Genomic DNA, 26,461 nt, shown 5'->3' with positions numbered 1-26,461 from the left:
GAAAGATAGATAAGAGACAATTGAGATATAAAGAAGAGTCAACAGTAGCTGCTGAAATAGCAAAATGTGATCTTAAGTATTCAAATATTTTCGGTCTCCTTACAACAAGGCTTTCACTAGCTTTTTAGGACCATGGGAATCTCTAATGGATCTGCAAGAGCCAATTTGAGAGTAAATGTAAAAAACAGCAGCGTATACCAGAATAGAATAGCATACACTTTCATGAAGATAATGTCCTTGATATACTAAAATAGATATTTGCAAGAATACAAGAATAAAGGTATAAATAATGCAACACAAATGATTCACCTCAGTTCTATTAAGTCTATGCATTTAGAAAGAAAGGAAAATCTGTATTAAAATAGAATACAAAAATTAATCCAAGAACTTCTATATTTCGAATAGAAGTTCTTGGAATAAATTAGGATTAGTGCAGATATTTGCGACAAACAAGCCCAACCTAGTGAAATGAGCAAATAAACTACACACACACACACACACACTCTCTCTCTCTCTCTCTCTCTGGAATATAAACATGTTTTTATTATCACCTCAGGTTACTAATAAAATGGCAGTGTTGCATCACGGCATAATTTCTTTACCAGCTTAATTTCAAACTTATCAGTTGATAGGCCCTTCTTGGAGTTTCACAAAGATACACACAATGATATGATTCAAATTTATTGTTGGTGGGAAAATGGAAGCTTTTATTTACCCACTCATTCATAGATTTGCCAAAAGTAAATGCCAAGAGTTTGATGAGATCTGAAGTTTCTGTAGAATTTAGAAAACATTTGTATGAGTCATAAATTTGAGGATAAGAATTAGAAAAGACAAGAAAAGTTTAAAATTTTAACAATTTTTTAAAATAATTTCATTATGATGCATTAGGCATATATTGAAATCTTCAATTTAAAATAAGTAGGAAAAAAAAAAAAAAAACTTACTGGTCCAAAACCACCCCCAGCAGAGATACACTGAGGATTTTTTCTGAAGTCCATGAGGTCAGTTTGTCCATGAGGTGTCTACATATAAAGTATATAAAGAAATATAATTATATGTTTTGCAACACTTTTCAAATCAAAATTACATATAAATCTATAAAGCATTTATAGATATATTATATTTACCTCTAAAATAGCCTAAATGATATGTCGAAAAAAAAAAAAAAATCCCCCTTGACATATATAAGGCGATAATTCTTGGGAGAACCAGAGGTAAATATTAAATTTATTTCACTGTAATGTACTTCAAAATTATACTTATAACAACTCCATCCATTTATTTATGCACAAATAACAAATAGTACCTAGGTTACAGTATACAAAAACAGGACAATACTCAGAAAGAAAAACTACACAATCGAAGTGTTTTAATTGATCAAATTCCACTGCAAACTTCAAATAACACACTCCTGAAGATCTAATGGGAAAGATGCTTTAGAACAAAAATAACTTTAAGAAAATTAAAGTTGATACTCAATATTTTAACACATACATTACACCTAAAGAGCCTTCATAGCACAATTGGAAGAGCGAAGGCACTCACCACTCTTCGATTCTCATCACTACAAGAATTATAACTATTCCTCTCATCAAGACAAGAGGAATCTTTATATGGGTTTTTTCGATTGAAGGTGAATTAGCTGATCCCATATGGAGTAAGCAGGATTTCTTCTCCCAGAAACTCAGGTTTTTTTTATCTTGCATATAGACAAATCAGCCAATTTACAGACAAAAAATACTAGTGATGGTGGTAGGCAGTACATAATGATAATAGTGGTATTCTGTGCAGTTGGTAGATTAAGAGGTGAGGACAGAGTTGTTGAGTAGAGTTCCAGCCTTTGATGAGTCCTTGGAGGTGTCATGTAATGTTTGAATCCTGCCACAGGTATGGAAGTTTGTGATTATCATTAGGTAAATGATGAATTTCATTGCTGGTATGTTCATTGAAATGATGAATTCAATTGTAGAAGAAAAGCTAGGTGAAGAACAAGCTGGAGTCCAGCCAAATAGAGGCTGTCAAGATCAGATCTTCACTTTACAACAAATAGTGGAGAAATCATGGGAACATAACAAAGATCTCTATTTGAGTTTTGTAGATCTGAAAAAGGCATATGATAAGGTGCTAAGAGAGAAGCTATTCAATATGCTACAGTTATATGGTGTCAATGGGGCATTATATCAAGCAATACTTAGTCTTTATTTGAGTTGTAAGTCAGCAGTTAGAATTGATGGAAGTACAGGAAGGTGGTTTAATGTTAAATCTGGTGTGAGATAAGGATATACATTATCCTCTCTGTTATTTATTATCTATATGGATCACATTATGAAGGAAAATGGTATTAAATATGATATCAAAATTGGAGATGTCAATGTCAGCTATTTGCTTTATGCGGACAATGTTATACTTCTAAATAAATCCGCTACAAGTTTGCAAGATTCCCTGACTAAATTGAATAACTGTTGTAATAGATATGGTATGAAGGTCAGCAATAAAAAGATGAAGACGACAATAGGCAGAATCGTTAAAAATGTCAACTGCATTGTGAACGGAGAACCTGTGGAAGAAGTAAAACATTTCAGCTACTTAGGCATGATTTTTAGTGAAAATGGTAAATTAAATATAGAAATAGACAACAGAATCAGCAAAGCTGGTATGGTGTGAAGTCAATTGAAAAATTCATATGGAATAAGAGAGAAATTAGTCGGAACATTAAATTAGCTGTATACAAGACAGTGTTCAAACCAGTTTTAACTTATGGATCTGAGAGCTGGGTCAGAAGTAAAACACTTGACCAAAGACTAGAGACCACAGATATGAGAATCCTGAGAAAGATTAGAGGCGTGAACAGATGGCATCAATGGCAATATCATATTAAAAACGAGGATATTAGGAAAGAACATGACATTGTCAGCATCCAGGAATGCGCTAGCAGAGCTAATCTCAGGTGGTATGGTCATTTAAACAGAATGGGCGAGGAAAGATTAGCAAAACAAGTGTTCTCTGTGAGGTTGGCAGGAAAACGACCCAGAGGAAGACCAAGATATAGGTGGACTGATAGAGTACAAAGTGCCTTAGATGACAGAAATATAAGATCTGATAATATTGGAGTCTCACAAGTAACAGACTGATCTGGAGGAAAATTGTAGATAGGAAGTTAGTAATGATGTAAATTCTTCATGTATTATCTTGTACACCCCTGGAGGGTACATGGCAGGAATTTGATGATGATGATGAAATTCATTGCCCAGTATGAGATCACTGCTGTGCTTAATGGAAGCCTGAAGTGGTTTGAAAAGTTGCACATCTGATTTTGGGTTTCTACACTATGTAAAAAAAAATTAATAAATAAAAATTAAAAAAATAAATAATAAAAATCATTACCCTACCATATTACTAACAAGTACTGGTTTACAACTTTTGATTATGCTCAAATTCAAAAAACATCATCATCATCATCATCAAATTCCTGCCATGTACCCTCAAGGGGTGTACAGTACATGACAGTACTACATGAAAAATTTACATCATTACTAACTTCCTATCTACAATTTTCCTCCAAATCAGTCTGTTACTTGTCAAGACTCCAACATTATCAGATCTTATATTTCTATCTTCTAACGCACTTTGTACCGTATCAATCCACCTATATCTTGGTCTTCCTCTGGGTCGTTTTGCTGCCAACCTGGCAGAGAACACTTGTTTTGCTAATCTTTTCTCTCCCATTCTATTTAAGTGACCATACCACCTGAGATTAGCTCTGCTAATGCATTCCTGGATGCTGACAATGTCAAGTTCTTTCCTAATATCCTCATTTTTAATATGATATTGCCATTGATGCCATCTGTTCACGCCTCTAATCTTTCTCAGGACTCTCATATCTGCCGCCTCTAGTCTTTGATCAAGTGTTTTACTTCTGACCCAGCTCTCAGATCCATAAGTTAAAACTGGTTTGAACACTGTCTTGTATACAGCTAATTTAGTGTTCCGACTAATTTCTCTCTTATTCCATATGAATTTATTCAATTGACTTCCCACCATACCAGCTTTGCTGATTCTGTTGTCTATTTCTATATTTAATTTACCATCTTCAGTAAAAATCGTGCCTAAGTAACTGAAATGTTTTACTTGTTCCACAGGTTCTCCATTCACAACACAGTTGACATTTTCAATGATTCTGCCTATTTTCATTGTCTTTGTCTTTTCATTGTTGACCTTCATACCATATCTATTACAACAGCTATTCAATTTAGTCAGAGAATCTTGCAGACTTGTAGCGGATTTATTTAGAAGTATAACATCATCCGCATAAAGCAAAGAGCTGACATTAACATCTCCAATTTTGATATCAGGTTTAATACCACTTTCCTTCATAATGTGATCCATATAGATAATGAATAACAGACGGGATAATGTACATCCTTGTCTCACGCCAGATTTAACATTAAACCATCTTCCTGTACTTCCTTCAATTCTAACTGCTGACTTACAACTCAAGTAAAGACTAAGTATTGCTTGATATAATGCCCCATTGACACCATATAACTGCAGCGTATTGAATAGCTTCTCTCTTGGCACCTTGTCATATGCCTTTTCCAAATCGACAAAACTTAAATACAGATCTTTGTTATATTCCCATGCTTTCTCGACTATTTGTCGTAAAGTGAAGATCTGATCTTGACAGCCTCTATTTGGCCTGAATCCAGCTTGTTCTTCACCAAGCTTTTCTTCCACAATTCTTCTCAACCGTTTCTCAAGTATACTTGCATAGATCTTGCCAGGAACACTCAGTAGGGAAATACCTCTGTAATTCTCACATTCAGTTTTATTTCCCTTTTTATATATGGGTACTATGAGAGCTCTACTTCAATCATCGGGAATTCGTCCCTCTCTCCAGGCTTTCTGAACTATGCAGTGCAGCCACTGTAAGACTTTTATACCACCATACTTCAGCATTTCTGGTCGAATATCATCTACTCCTGCTGCCTTTCCACATTTCAAGCCTTTGATGGTTTTTTCTACTTCAAGTATGGATATGTATTCCTGACTGCATGCCTGGTCAGTGTTTTTTTATCACTGTGCTGTCATCACTGCTTGTTTCATTTAGCAGTTTTTCAAAGTAATTACTCCATACTTCAAGGATATCTTTTTCTACCACTTTCATGTCACCTTTATCATCTCTAACTCCTTTTACAGCATTCTTTCCTCCATTCCTAAGCTTTTCAACAACCTCCAGAATATTTTGCCACCTTCTTGATATTTATTTTCTATATTCTTGCCAAAGTCCTCCCATGACTTTTGTTTAGCTAGTTTTACACACTGTTTAGCTTTCTTACATTTGTCTCTGTATTCTGTAAGAGTAAAAGCTGATTTATTTGTGAGGAACTTTTGATATGCGTTCTTCTTTTCCTTCACTGCCTCTCTAACTTCCTGTGTCCACCAGGGAGTTCTGATTTTTTTATCCTTGCACACAACCTCACCACATGCCTCTCTGGCAGAATCATCAATGTTTTCTTCAGAGTTTGCCACTGAATCTCCAAGGTTTGATTCCTGTTCTCAAACTCTTTCATTTTCTTTTCAATAATCTTTCTGTATTTTAGTCTACAGTTCACATCTGAGAGTTGCTCAACTTTTATTCACTTTAAAACTTTCTTACATGTTATTCTTTTCAATATGAAATTCAATTTTATCCTGCTCAAGACTAAATAGTGATCACTTCCAATTTCAAATCCTCTGTACACTCTGGTGTCCTGCACCAGGGAGAAAACATCACTATCAACAATAATATAGTCAATGAGACTTTTCTTATTCCTAGCCTCTTCTCTCCATGTGAATTTGTGCACATTTTTATGTTGGAACATGGTGTTGGAACATTTTGTTATTCAAAACATGTCAAACAAATAATCTAAATTCTTTATTTACAAGATACCAAACTCAGTCTGATACTATGTAAGTTAGTCATTGCAAGAGAAGGGTTATAATGGTTTAGTCTATATCAAAAAGAACATATTTCCTTTATATCATATAATTTATATAAGCAATATTTCCTTTATCAGTGGATAATAAAATGCAAAGTATTATTATTATTATTCACATTAGACCTTCCCTGAGTCAAAAGACTCATTTCCAGAGATACACAGTCACATATAAAGCTCAGAAACTGTGCTTTAAACTTATTCAACTTGTTTGCATTCACAACACTCAGGTAATGCATTCCACTCAGAAACCTTTCCATGATAAGAATCTGCTCCTTACTACCTTGCTCACACCCTCCATCTACAGCTGTGTGTGTGTGCGCGCGCACGCACACACTCATATGCACACACAAATAGTAACACTGAACTGTGTAACATATAATGCTTATTTTCATAAGCACTAAAAATCAAACTGTTTCTTAAATTTCTATAAAAATATCTGGCATAATACTTATTCCCATATACAGTTTTTAGCAGTCAAATTTTATGTAAACATATTCTGTAATAGTCAATTAAATAATGCTCCCCCTCCCCTAAAATATACTTTCTTGAAAATATATAATCTGAAGTCAAAAGAATTTCCACTTGTTCCTATCTTAAAATAGCATCTGAACAAATAGCACAGGTTCTTTGCAAGGTTAATCTGAATACTACCTTCAAACCAGTTTAGAAATTGTCTTCATTTCTACCATTCACCAAGGATAAATTACCACCTCTCCTCCTCTGTCTTGTCTGGTGTTTATTAAGCACTCTGTTTGAGTTAACTTTGTTATTTTGGATAGAAGGGTCATTAAGTTGAGATTAGAATCTGAGAACATCAGGACCACATCAAATTCCTGGACGTTGATAAGTCTTGCCTAAGCTATCCATGCCATTGACACTAGACTAGAGTTCTTTGGGTTCTAACCAAGATTGTGCATCCCAGTAGATTTAAATTTGATTGTTTGTTCCTTGAAGCTTTAGATCATCATCTGAATTATAACTCTTATAATTACTTTCTTGTTTCAAAGTTTTGGGAAGTAATGATGATTAACTTCTTTTTTTTTCTTGTAATAATGAAGATTTATGAAGCCTTATGCTTCAATTACAAAAGCAAACTATTGTTTCCCTTTGAAATTTGTGTATTCACCTCTTTATTTAGCCGTGACCAAGACAAGGAGTAAACACATTACAGAAGTCATGCATGTCTTGTGGCTCATGTTTAGAATGTTGTCAACTAATCTTCTCTTCCCTCCCTAATGATCTAGAGAATAATCAATTCTCCAGATTAAGTATTATATTAAATTTGTCTAGTACCTAATCAAATTTCTTTAATGTGTATTTCTACAATTTCTACAATAATTTTTACAGTAATTTCTACAATTCTCAAATAGTGCTGCAAACCACTCAATAATAATAATAGTTATATTGAGAAACCAAAAAAAAAAAAAAAAAAAAATGCTGATGTTTAATGTTCATATCAGCTTTATCTTCTGAATTACTTTTCATGCTTAATTATGTAAATTATGGTACTAATATTAAAATGTTATATTTACCTACCTAAGTACAATGTATGCTAAAATGCACAGATGACAAAACCCACACAACCAAGGTACATGAAGTCACCACCAAACTTAAGAATAGCAAAGCACCAGACCCAGATGAAATTTCTAACAAAAATCACCAAATTCCCAAGTCATAAAGCTGTAATGCATACTGTGGCTATTATTAACATAATATTAAGATATCGTACTTTGCCCAATCAGTCTGCTCTTCTGCCTAGCAAAATCAGCTGAGAGGATAATACTAATAAGGCTGTAGAAAGTCACTAAATAATTAAATCTCACCTCTGATGAGCAATTTAGATTTTGGGAGAACCACTATGCTGATGGAGTGCTTTATCCTATGCTGATGAAAAACATCAGCATAGGATAAAAGTGAAAACAGCACACAGAGGAAATCTTACTGGATGTTGCCAAAGCATACAACAAAATATGGCACACTGGGCTTCTTTTCAAACTCCTGGAGGCCAAATTTTCACAAGGAATGGTCAAACCTTACCAAATCCTACTTCAGCGATTGCCAACTCTGTGTGTCATTTTAAAGAATCAGATCATCTGAGCACAATGGTATCCTCCAGGACTCTGTTATCACATGCTCTTCACCATATTATGTTGGCTGATATCCCATTTGCAGCTTCCACCAGAATGGTCCTATACTCAGATAATATTGCAATAATGGTACACTCCGTTCAACCCAGATCTGCAAATGAAACACTGCAATTTCAGACCTAGATCAATGATTCAAAAAAAAAAAAAAAAACGGCAAACAGATATATTAATGCAGACAAGGGCATTGCAGTGCTATTTGCAAGAAGGTGTCCCTGGAAGGTGAAGTAGTGTTTGGCATCTCCCATCCCCTGGCAATCAGTCACCAAATACTTAGGAATATAACTAGATAAAGGGGCTTTGCTTCATGGCTCCTGTCGATCATGTTTGCTCAAAAGCAAATAGGCAATGGGACAGCCATATCCATTACTCACCTGGTGTAGCCAGCTAGACATGCAACTTACTAAATTCCTACACTATTCCTAAACAAGATGCTAATCAAGCCAGTTCTGATGTATGGCTCACCCTCCTGGAGTCACATGGCAAATTCAAATGGTAACAAACTATAGATAATCCAAAATAAACATTTATGAATACTGAAAAAAAAAAAAGAGCCAAAAGGCTTCACTTCGGTGATGCAAAATTATTCAAATTAAGTGGATACTGAATCCATCATTATTTCAAAGCCGAATAGAGAAACTACAAGAGTTTTGTGCTGAATATATAAATAGAAACTATAAAAGTTTCGGCAGATCCAAGCGTAAGCAAACCTTTCATGACAGGGGCAACTCGTGTAAAGGTGGATCACTTTCCTTAGTATTTCCCATAATGTAAAGCACATCTCCTTGCGGACATGTATGACGCTATACATTATGGGGGGGGGTTACTACCCAGACCGGTTTCAACCTTTGTTGAGGTCTCATCAGTGGATAGGTAGACCCAGATGTAAATACCCAAGTTGAAGTGATGCAGAAGTTATACTTTACTATACGAGTTGCCAAATGAGTTACCATACAATGTTAGATGTGGGAGAGACCAAAAAAGGTACCTCAACAGGATCACTATGCTGCAAGAAAAATAGTACAAAATAAATGATTCACTATCAAAATGGTGGTGAGAGTGAATACCTAAAAGGATGTTTAGAGCTAAAGATGTTAGTGCTGTTCAAATAATTACTTCAGCATAGTGTATATAACAATACAGTAGCTTATGTTATACAAACAATCAAGTAGGATAAGAATTCCAATAGACCAACTACAGGAAAACCCTGCTTAATGCGAATTCGATATGTGTGAGTGAGTGAAATGATACCATTTTCCGCTTTAGTGATTAATCAGTTAATTAACGAGATTTTACGTTATGCGAAATTTTACGTTGCTCGATATTTTTTGTCAACAATCTGCAGCGAGCGGAAAAGATGGAAGTCATTAAGAGATATGAAAGTAGCACTAGTAATACAATGATTGTGTGAGACCTGGGATACAGTGAGTCTGCAGTTCGGACTATATTAAATAAGCGCAAAGAATACAAAGAACAATGAAAAGTTGCTACTGCTTCTTTAAGCATGCAGATCACCTGAAATAGAAGCGACTTACTGATCAAGATGGAGCGTCTTCTATCACTATGGATTGAGGATTATAACCAAAACAGAATACCTCTTAGTACAGGGAATATTCAGGAAAAAGCTCTCTATATTTTTACCTCATTGAAAGAGAACAAATTTCAAGAGGAATGTGAAAGCTTTACTGCAAGTTTAGGATGATTTGACCATTTTAAAAATCGAACTGGACTGCATAACGTAAGAATAACTGGGGAATCTGCAAGTGCTGATAAAGATTCTGTGGCTAAGTTTCGTGAAGAATTGTAAAGGATAATTCAGGAGGGTGATTATGATGATCAGCAAATATTCAACATCGACGAAATTGGTATCTTTTGGAAGCGTATGCCACAAAAACTTTCCTAGCTAAAACTGAAGCATCTCAACCAGAATGCAAAGTATCTAAAGATCGTCTTACACTCTTATTAGTAGACAATGCAGAAGGCAACTTTAAACTCAAGCCTATGTTAGTGTATCATTCGTGAAATCCAAGATCTAATATTTTGAAGAAATCATCACCAATGGAAAAGAACTTGGATTTAATAAACTGGATAATAAAGATGTGAGAAACTTGCTCGATTCCTATTCAGAAAAGTTAAGTGAGATTGATCCCCTTCAACTAGAACAGGGATGGGCAAACTGCGGCTCTTTGAGTATGTACATGTGGATCTGAAGTAAAATTGAAAATGAAAATAAAACTATCATAGTTTCATTTATAAAATTTTTAAAAGATTTTATTCACATCATGGTGACTAATTTGGATTAGATTTTAGGGTGCCTCGACATCTGAGGTCATTTGCAGAGCAACAAAGTGAATAATAACTGAGCGCTCGGGCACTCTCTTCTGGGAAAGGCAGTGTTGGCAATGGCAAAATGTGAAAGCGGAGCCCGTGTCGCTTTTCCGTGTTCTGTTTCTGCAACTTAGTATTCTCTTTTGGCTGGATGCATCCAGACGAGTACAAAAGACAGTAGTGCATTTGAAAACAGAATGCAAGCTTGAGTTGCAAATATATGTAGACTACACGCTGTCACGAGTGCACCAATACTGAACAGAGGCAATGTGTGCATCAGAGAGATTAAAACTTAGGCTAGTTGATATGGAAAGAATCTAAAGAAATTTCTCTAGATTTGACAATCTTTCTCTCAAGCTCATCATAGCACACATGGATGTTAGAAGTTTGTGTCCAGTTCACAATGTGTTGGCAGCCTTCATCTGAGTTAACTGAAAAGAGAACGTGGCTAGAGAGAGCGCTGGCTCTAGTCCTATTGTAGGAAATATCTCTCCGGTGTTCTTCCAAACGTAGAAGGATGGATTTAGCAGTCTGGCCATAGTATGGCTTTCCACAATCACATAAAATCTTGTACACTCTTGGAAACTGAGTTAGAAGATGTGAAATAAAATGTATTGTTTAGGGTGCTTTACAACATGGCTACAAAGAAAAAACTAAAAAAAAACAACAGATGAGCATTGTGACTTTAAAACTGAATGGAATGAATCTTTTGCGTTTATCTATATAAAAAAAAAATGCGCGTTTTTTTTTTTTTTTTCCCCTCCAAAGTTATCAGTATCAGTTGGAGGTGACATCACTAAAAGATATCCGCAAATGAGGAGCTCGCTTATCTCCACTAGGCTGAGCAGACATTTTCTGGAGGAGACAGGGATGAGGGGGGGTTAGAGTATGGGGTGGGGGAGCATTGTAGGGAAGACCACTGTCACCCTCTCACTACCCTTTCACCTCCACCATCTAATGCTATTTTTTTTTTTCCATCCCAACAATTTCGGACATATGCGTGAGAGAACTAGACACATGGTCTTACATCCTGAGCAGGCATATTCTGGAGAAGAGTAGGGTGAAGGATTAGGAGATGGGTGCAGGAGCACTGCAGGGAAGACCACTGTCACCCTCTCGCCTACCCTTTCACCTCCACCACCTCATGCTATGTTTTAGCCCCATCCCAACAATTTCGGACATATGAGTGAGAGAACTAGTCACATGCTCTAACATCAAAAACGCTGTTTGAGGATAAAATACTTAACATAATATGGACAAATAATATAGAATACCCTTCGAGCCACAGAGATAAGGTTTGCCTAATGATGTCATAAAATAAGATAATCTCACATCAACATCACATTTAACAGCATGCGGAAACATGTCTGTGAGTCATCTGTGCAAAAGTTTCATTTTGGAAGGAACAGTAAGTGTAAGGGTCAGGTAAACAGTACTATAATGAAAACAATCGACTCGAGTGGCTTTTCAGTTACTGTAATTTGTTCATCCAGTGCAACTATCGTATTGTGATGTGATGTTTAGTGTCCAGTAAAGTAAAATAATGAGTGAACCACAAAAGTCTTTGAATATTTTTTAGGTAATTACATGTTTCTAATTTTTTTCTCAGGGCAAACTGCGGCTTTCTGTAAATAATATTTCAGCAAATTAAAATATGCATTTATAAACTTAAATGAACAAAGATGTGTGATGCTGTTGTTGTGTTTTCCACAATGAAATTTTTTTTACACATTTATTCTGTTTACAATTTGATAAAAAAAATCCATAACTTCATATACCTTACCGCAATTCTGTTTAAAAAAGGTATTGCATTGTGCCAGATAACACAAATACAAATTTTGGAGATTGAGAAGACAGGATAAATTAATGTTCATACAAGGTAACAAGAAGAAATAGATAGAAAACTTTTATGGTGTTTTCAAAATAAAGAGAAGGTACATTTTCTTTTCTTTTCACACATCTGTACATGATAAAACTTTAAAATCAAGTGACTGCGAGTCGAAATTTATTTCACAACTTTACCACCCATACTATTTTAGTGTAGGAAAATTAAAAACAGAGGTCATAGCAAATAACAGAATTGTAGTTTTGTGAATAAAGTACAAATGAAGTGAAAAGTGACAATTTTGTTACTATATTTGTAGATAGCTCCACCAGACTAGAAGAAAACACTCGTACCAAATACTAACAGCATGACTGTTTGAAATTGGTTATTTTACAGAGAGACAGTATATATTTTAACCCATCACATTACTAAAAATCTTAAAAAGTTTGGCATAGAAAAAAAAAAGTATTGTACTGTGTGCAGAAAGCAAAAATACAAATTTTGGAGAACGAAAAAACGGGATAAAGAAGAAATAGACAAAAACCATTTATGCTGTTTCCAAAATAAAGAGAAGGTACATTTTTTTTTCTTTTCATACAACTGTAGATGATAAAATTTAAAATTAAGTGACTTGAGTGCAAGTCGAAATTTATTTCACAACTTTACCATCCCATACATTCTAGTGATGGGGGAATAAAAAACAGAGACCATAGCAAATAACAGAACTGTAATTTTGAATAAAGTACAAATGAACTGAAAAATGACAATTTTGTTCCTATATCTGTAGATAACTTCATCAGACTAGAAAAACAGTCATTCGAACAATACGACTGTTAGAATTTGATTATTTTACAGAGAGACAGAAAATATTTTAACCCATCACGTTACCAAACTCTTAAAAAGGTTGGTGTAGAAAAGAAAAGAAGGTACATTTTTTCTTTTCTTTTTAAACATTTGTACATGATAAAAGTTTAAAAATATATGACTGGCAGTTGAAACTTTTTTTTTTTTCTTCAAAACTTGACAGCACATGCTATTCCATTAGGAGAACAGGGAAAAAAAAAGACAGATGTGATAGCTAATAATGTAATTGTGTCTTTTGAAATGAATCAAGTACAAATGATTTTTTTTCTTGTAAAATTTCTTGCCACAAACTGACTTTTTTTTTTTTTTTGAAAATCCACTCAGTGAATTAAAAGTCTTATTTGTTCATGCAAGCCCTCAAATATTTCAAGAAACTGTGTCAACTCTTGGAAGCAAAAGGAAACAGGTATTAAATTAATAGCCAGAATTTTAGTGGAGAATATTTCACCTGAAAAGTGACAATTTATTTATTATAGTAGATACCTCCAACAGACCACAAAAACAGACAAGAAATTCCAACAGACTGTTAGAATTTGGTTATTTTACAGAGAGACTGTAGATATTTTAACCCATCACGTTGCCTGATAAAGTTTTGTATAGAAAAAAGGTTTGTACTCTCCAGATAACACAAATACATTTTTACCTTTCCCCACACAAAGTAAGATAAGAATTTGGTTATTTTACAGAGAGACTGCAGATATTTTAACCCATCACGTTACCAAACTCTTAAAAAAGGTTGGTGTAGAAAAGAAAAGAAGGTACATTTTTTTTTTTCTTTTTAAACATTTGTACATGATAAAAGTTTAAAAACATGACTGGCAGTCGAAAGTTTTTTTTTTTCTTCAAAACTTGACAGCACATGCTATTCCATTAGGAGAACGGGGAAAAAAAGACAGATGTGATAGCTAATAATGTAATTGTGTCTTTTGAAATGAACAAAGTACAAACATATTTTTTTTCTTGTGAAATTTCTTGCCACAAACCAATAATAATTGTGTTAAAATATATATATATAAAAATCCCTACTGTGAAATAAATATCGGGCTGAGAGGACAACAGTCAATTGGGACTAGACTAATGGAAATGAGTTTTACATTGTTGAACTATGAAAAAACCATAGTTCAACTTGTTTTGAAATGTCACATGGAGAAAAATCACATGAATTACATGTAAGCATCACTGGCAAATCATACACTATGAACATCAGCGCATTGTTAAAACAGAAGAATAAGAAAAATAAAATACCGTCTTTTTCATTTTATTTAATTTCTGTATGTTAGATTCAGTAAATACAATTTGTTACCTTTTATTTGACTGTAATATTATTAACATTACATAGAAATTAACGAAGTATACATTACAGAGCTAATATTCATTTGAAATAATAAGAAATAACTATTTATTTGTTGTGCTGGCAAAAGATGTTTCTAAAAGAAAATGCTACGGAGAGTTCAAACCTTGTTTGTCTCATATCCGTTACTTAAAATTACTAATGCTAAAGAAAAAAAAATAAAATAAAATAAATAAATTTCAGTTACAGAAATAGGTTAAGAGCACAAGAAATCGAAGGTAAAATTAATAATCATATTGGTTTAAAAAAAATAAATAAAATGTAAGCATTAATTTACTACAGCAACAATTTCCAACGGGAATGAAGAGTTCCAACCTAAACACACGATTTGTCACCTAGGTACAACAAATTGGCGATCGGATAAGAGACATATCTTTAAGATAAGACTTAATGAGAAATCTACAGTTTTGGAAAATAAATTCCCATACATTTTATTTATTTATTAATTTTGTTCTGTTAGAATATGTAGTTAAACTGAATTTTAAAAGTAAAATAGAGAAAATAACTAATCAATTTGAAAGAAAAAAAAAATCATTTCACTTGTCAGAATTCCATACTCTAACAGCACTCTAAATTCGAAACAGGAAATAACACTTACCCTCAACAAAATGGCGCATAGACTTTCCCACCAAGCTTGGGAAAACATAGCATGAGCAAGTGTGGGAAGGAATTAATACAGAGAACCAATCAGATAGTAATCCAAATTAAGTAGTCAACTAAATTTTCTGGTTATTTACAGAAATTGTGTGTTTTTGTGCTGTGAATGAAAAAAGAGTCAACTGCATTTCAGATCTTGTGTTTGTGTGTTTTGTGCTGCTAATATATTTTAAAATCAACAATTTGGAATATTCAGAAAACCTCGATAGTTCCAAGATGCTGTATTCTGGAATGCAAGTTAATATTTTTTGTTAACTTAAACATAGCATGTGATATTTGTAATTTCAATGACCTGTGATCGTATGTTTTGGTAAGCACAATTCTAATTCTAATACTCAATAGTTTTTTTTTTTTCATAAGAATAATCATAGGGTACATATATTAGAGTATTACCACGGGATACATTAGCCACTTTTCATGTCTAATGTTTGTGTTTGAGTGACATCATATAATTAAATTATTCAGAAAAGCCTAAACGCCGCCGCCACTAGACTCTACTATACTCTAAGAATTCCCATAGTCTTTTAACGGGAAAGAAATACCCCATACTGCATTGGAAAATTAGTACTGCCATCTATAGACATCCAAAGACAAAACTTGACGATAATGACGGATGTGTGTCACTCTGGGAAAATTCCAAGATATCTTATCTCAAAAACATCGCCCACAATTCCATAGGCAAACCAAAACACATTGTGATATCACAGAGAAACATATGTTCCCCAGAAATTTCCAAACACATAACATCACGATTCCTTATCTCTAAAATCACCTACAATGCTATACGTAAACCAAACACACCACTTGATGTCCCTGACAGAAGGGGCCCCCAAGCGAAATTCTAAACATTCCAAACTCTATCTTATCACTACCATCACCCATAATGCTATACACAAACCATTTACTTATCTACAACTCATAACCACACACACATCCATGACACGGATGTCACTTCCCCTTTCACCTTACCCCTATTTTGTTCATAGTGTCCCACCAAGCACACCACGAATCCTTATCCACTAATATATCTTCCTTTTCCATTCAAAACAATAATGTCACTTATTTACAACTAACAAATTACGTCACTTATCTACATCTGATAACAACACACAACCACATCAGGATTCCTTATCTTATCTTGATCTGATTCATAGTGCCCACCAATCACGACACGAATCCTTATCCACTAATATATCTTCCTTTCCATTCAAAACAATAACGTCACTTATCTACATCTAATAACATCACACACCCATGACACGATTCCTTATCTTATCTTGATCTGGTCAGAAGTGCCCGACCAATCACAACACGAATCCCTATCTCTACCATCACCCATAATTCCATACGCGAACCAAAACACAAGAACTAACGTCACTGACACATATGCCCCCAGGGAAATTCCAAACTCATGACGTCACACACAATGTGATGTCATGAGTTTGGAATTTCCCTGGAATTCTGAAATTTTGAAAAAGATAGAGAATCACATCATGATTCTTTATCTTGATCTGGTTCAGAGTGCATCCCATACTACTTAGGATTACCAACACCATTATAGCAAGGGGACTTGACCATCAACAATTTAAAGAGTTGCTTAGTGAAATGGAGAGCGAGTATTCAGATCTTCTCAAGCACAACAGGGTTCGATGGCTTTCCAGAGGCAACATGTTAAAGCTTTCTGCATCTTGCATAAATGAAATCAAACTATCCCTCGATAACAAGAATGTTCAATATCCAGAATTAACAGAAGATCAGTGGTTGCAAAAATTGTACTTTATGGTGAACGTTGCATTACAACTGAATCAGCTCAATTGTAAATTCCAAGGCAAGGGAAACACTGCTTTTTCAATGCTAGAGGAGGTTATTTTGTTTGAAAAGAAATTGATTCTGTTTGCTGAAGATTTAGAGAGGGGAACTTTAGTTCATTTCCCAAACTTGTCTCAATATTGCCGAGAAAACAAGACCTTCATTAACAAAGATTATTTCAAGACAGCAGTTTTAAACCTGAGAGAATCTTTTCTTCAAAGGTTTCAGGATTCAGAAATAATAAAGCAACTCTAGCATTTATTACAAATCCTCTTAATGCCAATGTGAAGGAATTAAATTTTTCTACGTTTGATATTCACACGGCTAATTTTGAAATACAATTGCTGAACTTGACAAGCAAAGACTTACGAGCTCCAAATTTGTACGTCTTGGTACTGAAATAGAAGAACTGGAAAAATAAAAATGCAGTCTGATTTCACAGCACAAGCAGGCCGCTATAAAAGAACTACAGAAGGCAGACTCAATGATTTTCAATACTTCGAATAGTCTTCCGAGCTCATATCATGAGTTGAAAAAATTTGCATTTGGTGTTCTCAGTATCTTCGGGTCTACATATTTATATGAGCAATCATTTTCTAACATGAATTTCATTAAATGCAAATTGAGGAGCCAAATTACTGATGCCAACTTGGAATTGTGCCTTAAATTAAAAACGACTAGTTATAAACTGGACATACAGAAACTTTCTAAGGAAATGCAAGCTCATTGCTCACACTGATTAAAACCAATGAGAGTAATTTTTGTGTGATTTTTAATTCATTTAATAAAGATAGAATTAACATTATAACTTGTTATATATTACTATAAATGTACTATAATATTACTTTAAATTTTCTTTATTTGTAAAAATATATTTATGGCTCTCAAGTAATTTTTAAATTGTTGTGAGGGACAGATTTGGCTCTTCTGTCTCAAAAGTTTGCCGACCCCTGAACTAGAAGAAAAGCATGTGCATATGAAGAAGAAGATGAGTGTGAACAAGAAGAGAATGTTACAACTAAGAACTTGAGTTAGTTTTCAATCACGTTGAGAATGCTACGGAAATTTTGTTTGATGCTGATTCTGATATGGAACGAAGCTTCGAAGTCCACCAAAATCTTGATAAAGCGTTCGCCAGCTATCACAAATTGCATGACAAGATGAAAAAGTTGACCATGATTCAAACATGTTTACTTAATTTTTTTGTAAAAAAGTAGCTCAAACAAATGTTCAGACATTAAATAAAAATTTAAGCAATTGATTTTTATTAACTTTGATGATTTTATCCTCTAATATAGCTTATACTGTAATTTCCCAAATTTATGCTAACTCATGGAAAATTGAATGAATTGAATTGAAAATGGGTTAATATTATTTCTATTGTTTATTGCATTTGCTTAACGCAATTTTGCTTAGGCACATTAATTGATGGATTAATTAATAGAGTTAAGCAAGGTTTTCCTATACTGTTTTGAGTAATGCTACACACTGCATATTGAGCTGTTTAGTTATATCCATGTGGTTGATGGATTCTTCACTTCTTAAGGAGTAAAGAATCCATCATATGCTGTGCATAAATTTAAGTGTTTAAATTTAAGTTATTGCATGAATAATTTGCAACTTCTTAAGACGACTGATGCTATACTTCTAAATAAATCTGCTACAAGTCTGCAAGATTCTCTGACTAAATTGAATAGCTGTTGTAATAGATATGGTATGAAGGTCAGCAATAAAAAGACAAAGACAATGAAAATAGGCAGAATCATTGAAAATGTCAACTGTGTTGTGAATGGAGAACCTGTGGAACAAGTAAAACATTTCAGCTATTTAAGCACGATTTTTACTGAAGATGGTAAATTAAATATAGAAATAGACAACAGAATCAGCAAAGCTGGTATGGTGGGAAGTCAACTGAATAAATTCATATGGAATAAGAGAGAAATTAGTCGGAACACTAAATTAGCTGTATACATGACAGTGTTCAAACCAGTTTTAACTTATGGAGCTGAGAGCTGGGTCAGAAGTAAAACATTTGGCCAAAGACTTGAGACCACAGATATGAGAGTCCTGAGAATGATTATAGGCATGAACAGATGGCATCAATGGCAATATCATATTAAAAACGAGGATGTTAGGACAATACTTAACATTGTCAGCATCCAGGAATGCATTAGCAGAGTTAATCTCAGGTGGTATGGCCACTTAAACAGAATGGGCGAAGAAAGATTAGCAAAACAAGTGTTCTCTGCCAGGTTGGCAGCAAAACGACCCAGAGGAAGACCAAGATATAGGTGGATTGATACGGTATAAAGTCTTTTAGACGATAGAAATATAAGATCTGATAATGTTGGAGTCTTGACAAGTAACAGACTGATTTGGAAGAAAATTATAGATAGGAAATTAATAATAATGTAATTTTTTTCATGTAGTACTATCATATCCTGTACACCCCTTGAGGGTACATGGCAGGAATTTGATGATGATGATGATAAAATGATTCCAAAGACATTTATATTCTGAATTGCAGAAATGCATGAAGGTTTGTCCTAAATACGTGCATGAAACATTTAAAGCATGGGCTGTGACCAATTTTCTGCATCTATAGCTACTACAACTCTTTTTTTCACTCTGGTCTGTGCTCAGGATATTCCAACTACATCTCAAATTCCAATATGCTTATACCAAGGGTATGAATTCTTCAGAAAATGCAGCCAGGAGTTTAAGAAACTGATAAGCCTAAATGTCATTTTGACTTCTTAGTGCTTAACAACGTGAATTCCTATAATGTGCATACTATACATAGGACAGGGAAACTTTATCATATGTTGCTGACGTTCTAATGGGCATCAAAGTGTGTATGGGAAGCAACGTTCTGAAAGAGGAAAGTGACAGTAGTGTCTTTTAGGTATCTGTTGTGAAGCCTATTACTGCTAAACTTTCATGTAGTAATGATATTTGGTGCATCTTAACTGGAAATATATAGCAGTTTGACACAAAGTTGGGAACAACTATGAGTAGCAGAGCAGATGTTGTGGCCTTGCAGTAGGATCTGAAGAGATTGACTGAGTACACTGTTGGTTCAATGTTTCAAACGGTATGATTCTGAAATTTGGTAGACAAGGATGGGATACAAAGTAAGCAACTAGGGACGATATCTTGCAGGAAGTGGAGAAGATCAGAGATCCAGAAATGATGATAGACAAGGAACCTAAATTTAGTGACACATTGCTAAAATTGTAAGGATATCACAATGGATTATAGCAATGATGCAAAAGACACTGGCATGTAGAAGAAACATTATTGTGCTCAGAAATTACACTTCACAGAATGAAAGAAGACCATCCCTGGACACTATAAGAAAGGTGTGAGGAAGGGGAAGGTGAAGAGTAAGTTTTTTGTTGTCGAGAGTAGGTAGTAGGTGGTGAATAGAACACATTGTCTGAGAGTGTGGCGAGTTCAGAAATCCTGAATGAGTTTAAAGCATGGTTTCAATGAGAGTTGTGTTTGTGACAGCAGACCATAGTTTTATGTGAGAGCCTTTTAATAATAAATATAAAAGACAGAGTGCTTAATGATAATGACGGTTTAAATTTGAAATTGATCTTTTCATGGCCTATTGAAAAATTATGAATACGGCTTCACACCAATATATAACTTGGATGAAGTAAATTATATAAATACATAACTCACACTAATATCCTCAGCAATTATCTAACAGTTGGATCCTAAACCTACTATTCAATTTGACAACTGTGTAATAATAAACCACTATATAGTTCTTTTGGTGTAGTTTCTCAAGTTTATATATTTTTGGGCTTCTAAAGTCGACAAGCAAATCAATATTATTGAAACTGTTGAGAATGGAAGGAGACCATCCTTGGACACTGTATAAGAACGGTGTGAGGAATGGGAGGTGAAGAGTAAGTTTTTTGGTGTAAAGAGCAGGTAGTAACTGGATCACATTGTCTGAGGTGTGGTGATTTCTTATATTAGATTGTTTGATAATATGTAGTATAATTGTGTGACTTATTTATAGCAGAAGTGAATTAATAGTTGAAGAAAATTAAAATACACAAGTACAATATTACCTGACTGGTTGATAGTCGCCAAGGTTCACTCAGTACCTCTTTTAAAAAAGGTGAGTCTACTTCTAAATATTTGGAGACAACATACAAGCAAAACAAATGGCGATCAATGCCCTTTCCACACATAGCATCTTGATAACCTGTCTGATGAACATTGCAGGCCTTAATGAGTAACTGTTGCTTCTCTTCAACCTAAAATAATGATTTGAATAAATGCTTTTATATGGGTTTTAATCCATGTTATAATGTTTATAATTTCTGTGATTCATGATGTTTATGCAAAATTGATATAAAAATATCACACACACACAAATAAAAATGTTCAAATAGACTACAAACCACACATATTTTTTGAGATACAGTGTTTAATAGTTGCAGTGTGAATGCTAACAATATACAAAGTAGATTATGTGCAGTTTGACGAATCATGTAACTGTAACCAAAGAATTTCATGTGCTTGGAGCTATGTTCAGTATAATAGATTTGCTCTGAGAAAGTGATCCTTGCTATCTGGTGTCATACACAATGTTTTGTAACAAAGAGTGAATTCATGTTTAGAGAACCGACTAATATGCACTTTTATTATAGTGCACGCCAATAGAAAGGCATGTGATGCATGTTGGTTTTCTTTGGTCATCGAATTCCATGCTCTCGAACATTCATTCATCTTCACCTTTATGAGTATGTGGCATAGTTTTAGCACCACAAAATTAAGGAGAGAGAGAGAGAGAGAGAACAGTGAAGGCACTGGAAATCATGTCCATTTTTACCATATAATTGTAGTGTTTTGAACATCTTTTCTCTTGATGTATTGTCATATGCCTTTTTATTAAAACAAATACATATCCTTGTTATATTTCTATGAGTTCTCAAATATTTGTCTTAAAGTGAAAATTGGATCCTGGCAACCTCTATTTGGACTTAACTCAGTTTGTTCTTCTCCACGTTATTCTTTCATATTTTTTCTTATCCTGTCCCCAACTTCTAGCAGCTAACAAAGTGGCTATGTGATATTTCTTCAGATGCAACAAACTGCCTTCATTTTCAGACAGTACAATACTTCTAGATCTGTCTCATTCAGAAATGAAGGTCTTATTCACTCTATGGAAAAACATCATCATCATCAAATTCCTGACATGTACCCTCAAGGGGTGTACAGGATATGATAGAACTAAATGAAAAATTTACATCATTATTAACTTCCTACCTACAATTTTCCTCCAAATCAGTCTGTTACTCGTCAAGATTCCAACATTATTAGATTTTATATTTCTATCATCTAAGGCATGTTGTACCGTATCAATCCACCTATAATTAATACCACTTGGTCTTCCTCTGGGTTGTTTTCCTGCCAACCTCGCAGAGAACACTTGTTTTGCCAATCTTTCCTCACCCATTCTGTTTAAATGACCATACCATCTGAGATTAGCTCTGCTAATGCATTCCTGGATGCTGACAATGTCATGTTCTTTCCTAATATCCTCGTTTTTAATATGATATTGCCATTGATGCCATCTGTTCACACCTCTAATCTTTCTCAGGACTCTCATATCTATGGTCTCTAGTTTTTGGTCAGTGATTTACTTCTGACCCAGCTCTCAGATCCAAAAGTTAAAACTGGTTTGAACACTGCCTTGTATACAGCTAATTTAGTGTTCCAACTAATTTCTCTGTCTTATTCCATACGAATTTATTCAACTGACTGCCTACCATACCAGATTTGTTGATTGTTGTCTGTTTCCATATTTAATTTACCATCTTCAGTAAAAATCGTGCCTAAGTAGCTGAAATGTTTTACTTGTTCCACAGGTTCCCTGTTCACAACACAGCTGACATTTTCAACAATTCTACCTATTTTCATTGTCTTTGTCTTTTTAATGCTGACTTTCATACCATATCTATTACAACAGGTATTCAATTAGTCAGGGAATCTTGCAAACTTGTAGCGGATTTATTTAGAAGTATAACATCGTCTGACATTAACATTTCCAATTCTGATATCATGTTTAATACCACTTTCCTTCATAATGTGATCCACATATATAATGAATAACAGAGGAGATAATGTACATCCTTGTCTCACACAAGATTTAACATTAAATTATCTTCCTGTACTTCTTTCAATTCTAACTGCTGACTTACAGCTCAAATAAAGACGAAGTATTGCTTGATATAATGTCCCATTGACACCATATAACTGTAGTGTACTGAATAGCTTCTCTCTTGGCACCTTGTCATATGCCTTTTCCAGATCAACAAAACTTAAATACAGATCTTTGTTATATTCCCATAATTTCTCAACTATTTGTCATAAAGTGAAGATCTGATCCTGACAGCCTCTATTTGGCCTGAATCCAGTTTGTTCTTCACCAAACTTTTCTTCCACAATTCTTCTCAACCATTTCTCAAATATACTTGCATAAATCTTACCAGGAACCCTCAGTAGGGAAATACCTCTGTAATTCTCATATTCAGTTTTATTTCCATTTTTACATATGGGTACTATGAGAGCTCTACTCCAATCATCGGGAATTCATCCCTCTGTCCAGGCTTTCTGAACTATGCAGTGCAGCCACTGTAAGACTTTTATACCACCATACTTCAGCATTTCTGGTCGAATATCATCTACTCCTGCTGCCTTTCCACATTTCAAGCCTTTGATAGCTTTTTCTAATTCAAGTATGGATATGTTCTCCTGACTGTATGCCTGGTCAGGGTTTTTTACCACTGTGCTGTCATCACTGCTTGTTTCATTTAGCAGTTTTTCAAAGTAATTACTCCATACTTCAAGGATATATTTTTTCCCATTTTCATGTCACCTTTATCATCTCTAACTCCTTTGTTATACTCTCATGCTTTCTCAACTATTTGTCGCAAAGTGAAGATCTGATTCTGACAGCCTCTATTTGGCCTGAATCCAGCTTGTTAACACTCATTTTATTATTACTATGGCAAATAAGGGAAAAGAATTAGTAGTTCAAGATCAAAATGAATACCACAGAAAATTAACTGTAATGTCAGGTGATTATTTCACATATCATCCTCTTCCTAATGATCCTACAACCACCAAAATTAGGAAATTAAACCACACTTATTGATAATGTCTCTTGCTGAGATGAGGAAACCAAGAAGAAACTTAAAAGCTACCATGGGCATCCTCTTTGTTTGTATGTATGGACTTCTGAAAGTCTACACAGAAAATATTCCATTACATCCTGTGGTAGACTGTGATGGCTTTCCTTGCAACAAAATTGCTAAACACCTTTCTGTATTATTTTAACTGTTCATGCCAGAATAAGATTTAATAATAAATTCAGAGGGTAGAGCAATGGATAGTCTTTTTTCTCCAAAATTTGCTAACTGCTTCATGGAATGATTTCAACAACAGATAACGAATAGCATCTTTCCTAAACCATTCTTATACTAAAAGATATGTGGATGATATCCTTGTAGGTGGGCACAATTCCCTTACAGATCTACAAGAGTTTGTTAATAAGATCAACAGTTTAGTTTTCATCATTGTATCCAGGACACTCTTGAGGTAGAAGAGGATAATCAGATTACCTTCATGAATTTTCTTTTACTTCGTCAACCAGTTTTTAGAAAGAAAATGCATACTAGACTTTACATTAATGCTTCAATTTAATGGACTTAAGTGTTTAATTTTGGTATATTATTGGAGCCTTATTAGCGTGGTTAGTGTACTAAAGTGTTTTATAACATTATCTATGTCGAGAAGTCGCCGCTAGATGAATTCGTAATGTGTAGTGTTCGTGCAAGCTCCAGATAAGATAAGTATCATTTTCAGTTATCGATACAAATTACTTAATATTGTGTAGTTTTGTTTTGTTTGCCTTGCGTATTTTAGTGCGTCTATTTTGGTGTGTTATAACGTATAATTTGACAAAACACGTTACAGATAAGTATGGCACCTGTGCGAAGGAAAATGGCGGCCAGTAATGAAGGTTCGCCATCGTTATCAAAGAACGGTAGCATAAAAGAAATGAGTCAGTGTACTAGCTGTGAAATGTACGCTTTGCGGAGTGCAGTCGGAGTGTGGTTAGATGATAATAAAGGATTAAATGTGTGTAGAAAATGTAGGGAGAATACGGAATTGAAGAGTATTTCGGATCGTGAGTGTGATATTTTTGTCAACCTTCAGAATGAAGGAAATAGGGATATGACAAGAAACGGCAAGGTTGTACATGATAATTGTGAGAGTGTGAATGATAGTATAAATGGTTTCTCAGAGAACAAAAAAGATGAGACAGATGCATTGAGTGAGATCGCGTTGTTGAATAGTGCGATAGAAAGAGCAAAACAGCAGCTAGAGTGCATGAACAAAAGTAGACTGAATGAACCAACCAATAATAAAAGGTATGACAGGAAAAATAGACGTATGAATGTGAACATGAACAAAATGAAGGATAGAGTGCTGTATGGAGACTCGTTAGTACGAGGTGTGTTAGTAGAGGATTTGACAAAATCGTACCAACCTGGTGCGACCATAAAGGACGTAACTGCGTCTATTAGAGAGCAAAAGGAAAGGGTGAAAGAAATAATTGTTGTGGCAGGTACGAATGATTTGAAAGGAGATAAAATGGAAATGATAGAAGACCTGAATGAATTGTTTGAGGTAGAAAAAGAAAAGAGTGAGAGAGTTAGAATGATTAGTCTTTTGCCATGGTATGACAGTGAAATGTTTAAAAGGAGGGCTATAATTGCAAATGACTTTATGCGTGGGTTATGCATGACGAGTGGTGTGGAATTTGTGGATGTGTGGAGTGAGTTTGATGGGCGAAAGGATCTATATAAGATGGATGGCTTGCATTTGAATGGTTATGGTGTAAGAAGACTTGAGAAAGTGTTGCTGAATGTAGTGGATGTGCAAATTCAGGGAAACTAGATTTGTTAGGGGGGGGGAGTAGAGATACAGTCCTTATGGAGGCAGTTGAATGTAAGAATGAATATAATATGCCAGAGCAAATAAGGACAACAAATCTGAGTGGGATAGTTAATATAAGGCATCAAGGTAGGGTTGGGGCTAATGGGGGTTTTAAATTCATGTACACTAATACTAGGAGTATTAGGAACAAGAAGGAAGAGTTTTTGGCCATGGTTGGCACTTCCAGACCACAGGTTATAGGTATTAGTGAAACATGGCTGACTGTAGATGATATAACTAGTGGGATTGAATGTGATGGGTATAGTGTGTTCAGGAATGACAGAGAGAATAAAATGGGGGGAGGAGTATTGTTGATGATAGCTGATGAGCTCCAGCCAAGGAGAATAGAAGATGAATGGCAGGATAGAGAAAAGAGCACATTTGAGGCCATTTGGTGTGAGATTGTGGCTAGCAGAACTAAATATACAATTGGGTGCTGCTATAGACCAGGTGATGGAAAAGATGGTGGTGA

General features: G+C 34.6%; 1 protein-coding gene across 2 annotated transcripts in view; it reads right to left on the bottom strand.

Annotated features, from left to right (window-relative positions):
• whd (carnitine O-palmitoyltransferase whd) overlaps positions 1 to 26,461 on the bottom strand; it is a 297,210-nt gene that overhangs the window by 37,863 nt on the left and 232,886 nt on the right. For both annotated transcript variants that reach the window (XM_090412567.1, XM_090412568.1), the window contains exons 20-21: positions 21,048 to 21,236; positions 948 to 1,025 (exon numbers count right to left, since the gene is read on the bottom strand). In XM_090412567.1, coding sequence (XP_090268693.1) covers positions 948 to 1,025; positions 21,048 to 21,236 — 267 coding nt within the window. The remainder of the gene's footprint in view (positions 1 to 947; positions 1,026 to 21,047; positions 21,237 to 26,461) is intronic.

Source organism: Typopeltis vanoorti, chromosome 23 (genome assembly GCF_054136105.1).
Source record: "Typopeltis vanoorti isolate ZY-2024b chromosome 23, IOZ_Tvanoo_1.0, whole genome shotgun sequence".
NCBI lineage: Eukaryota > Metazoa > Arthropoda > Arachnida > Uropygi > Thelyphonidae > Typopeltis > Typopeltis vanoorti.
Note: the sequence above shows the minus strand (reverse complement) of the source record. Positions and strands in the feature narration are given on the sequence as shown.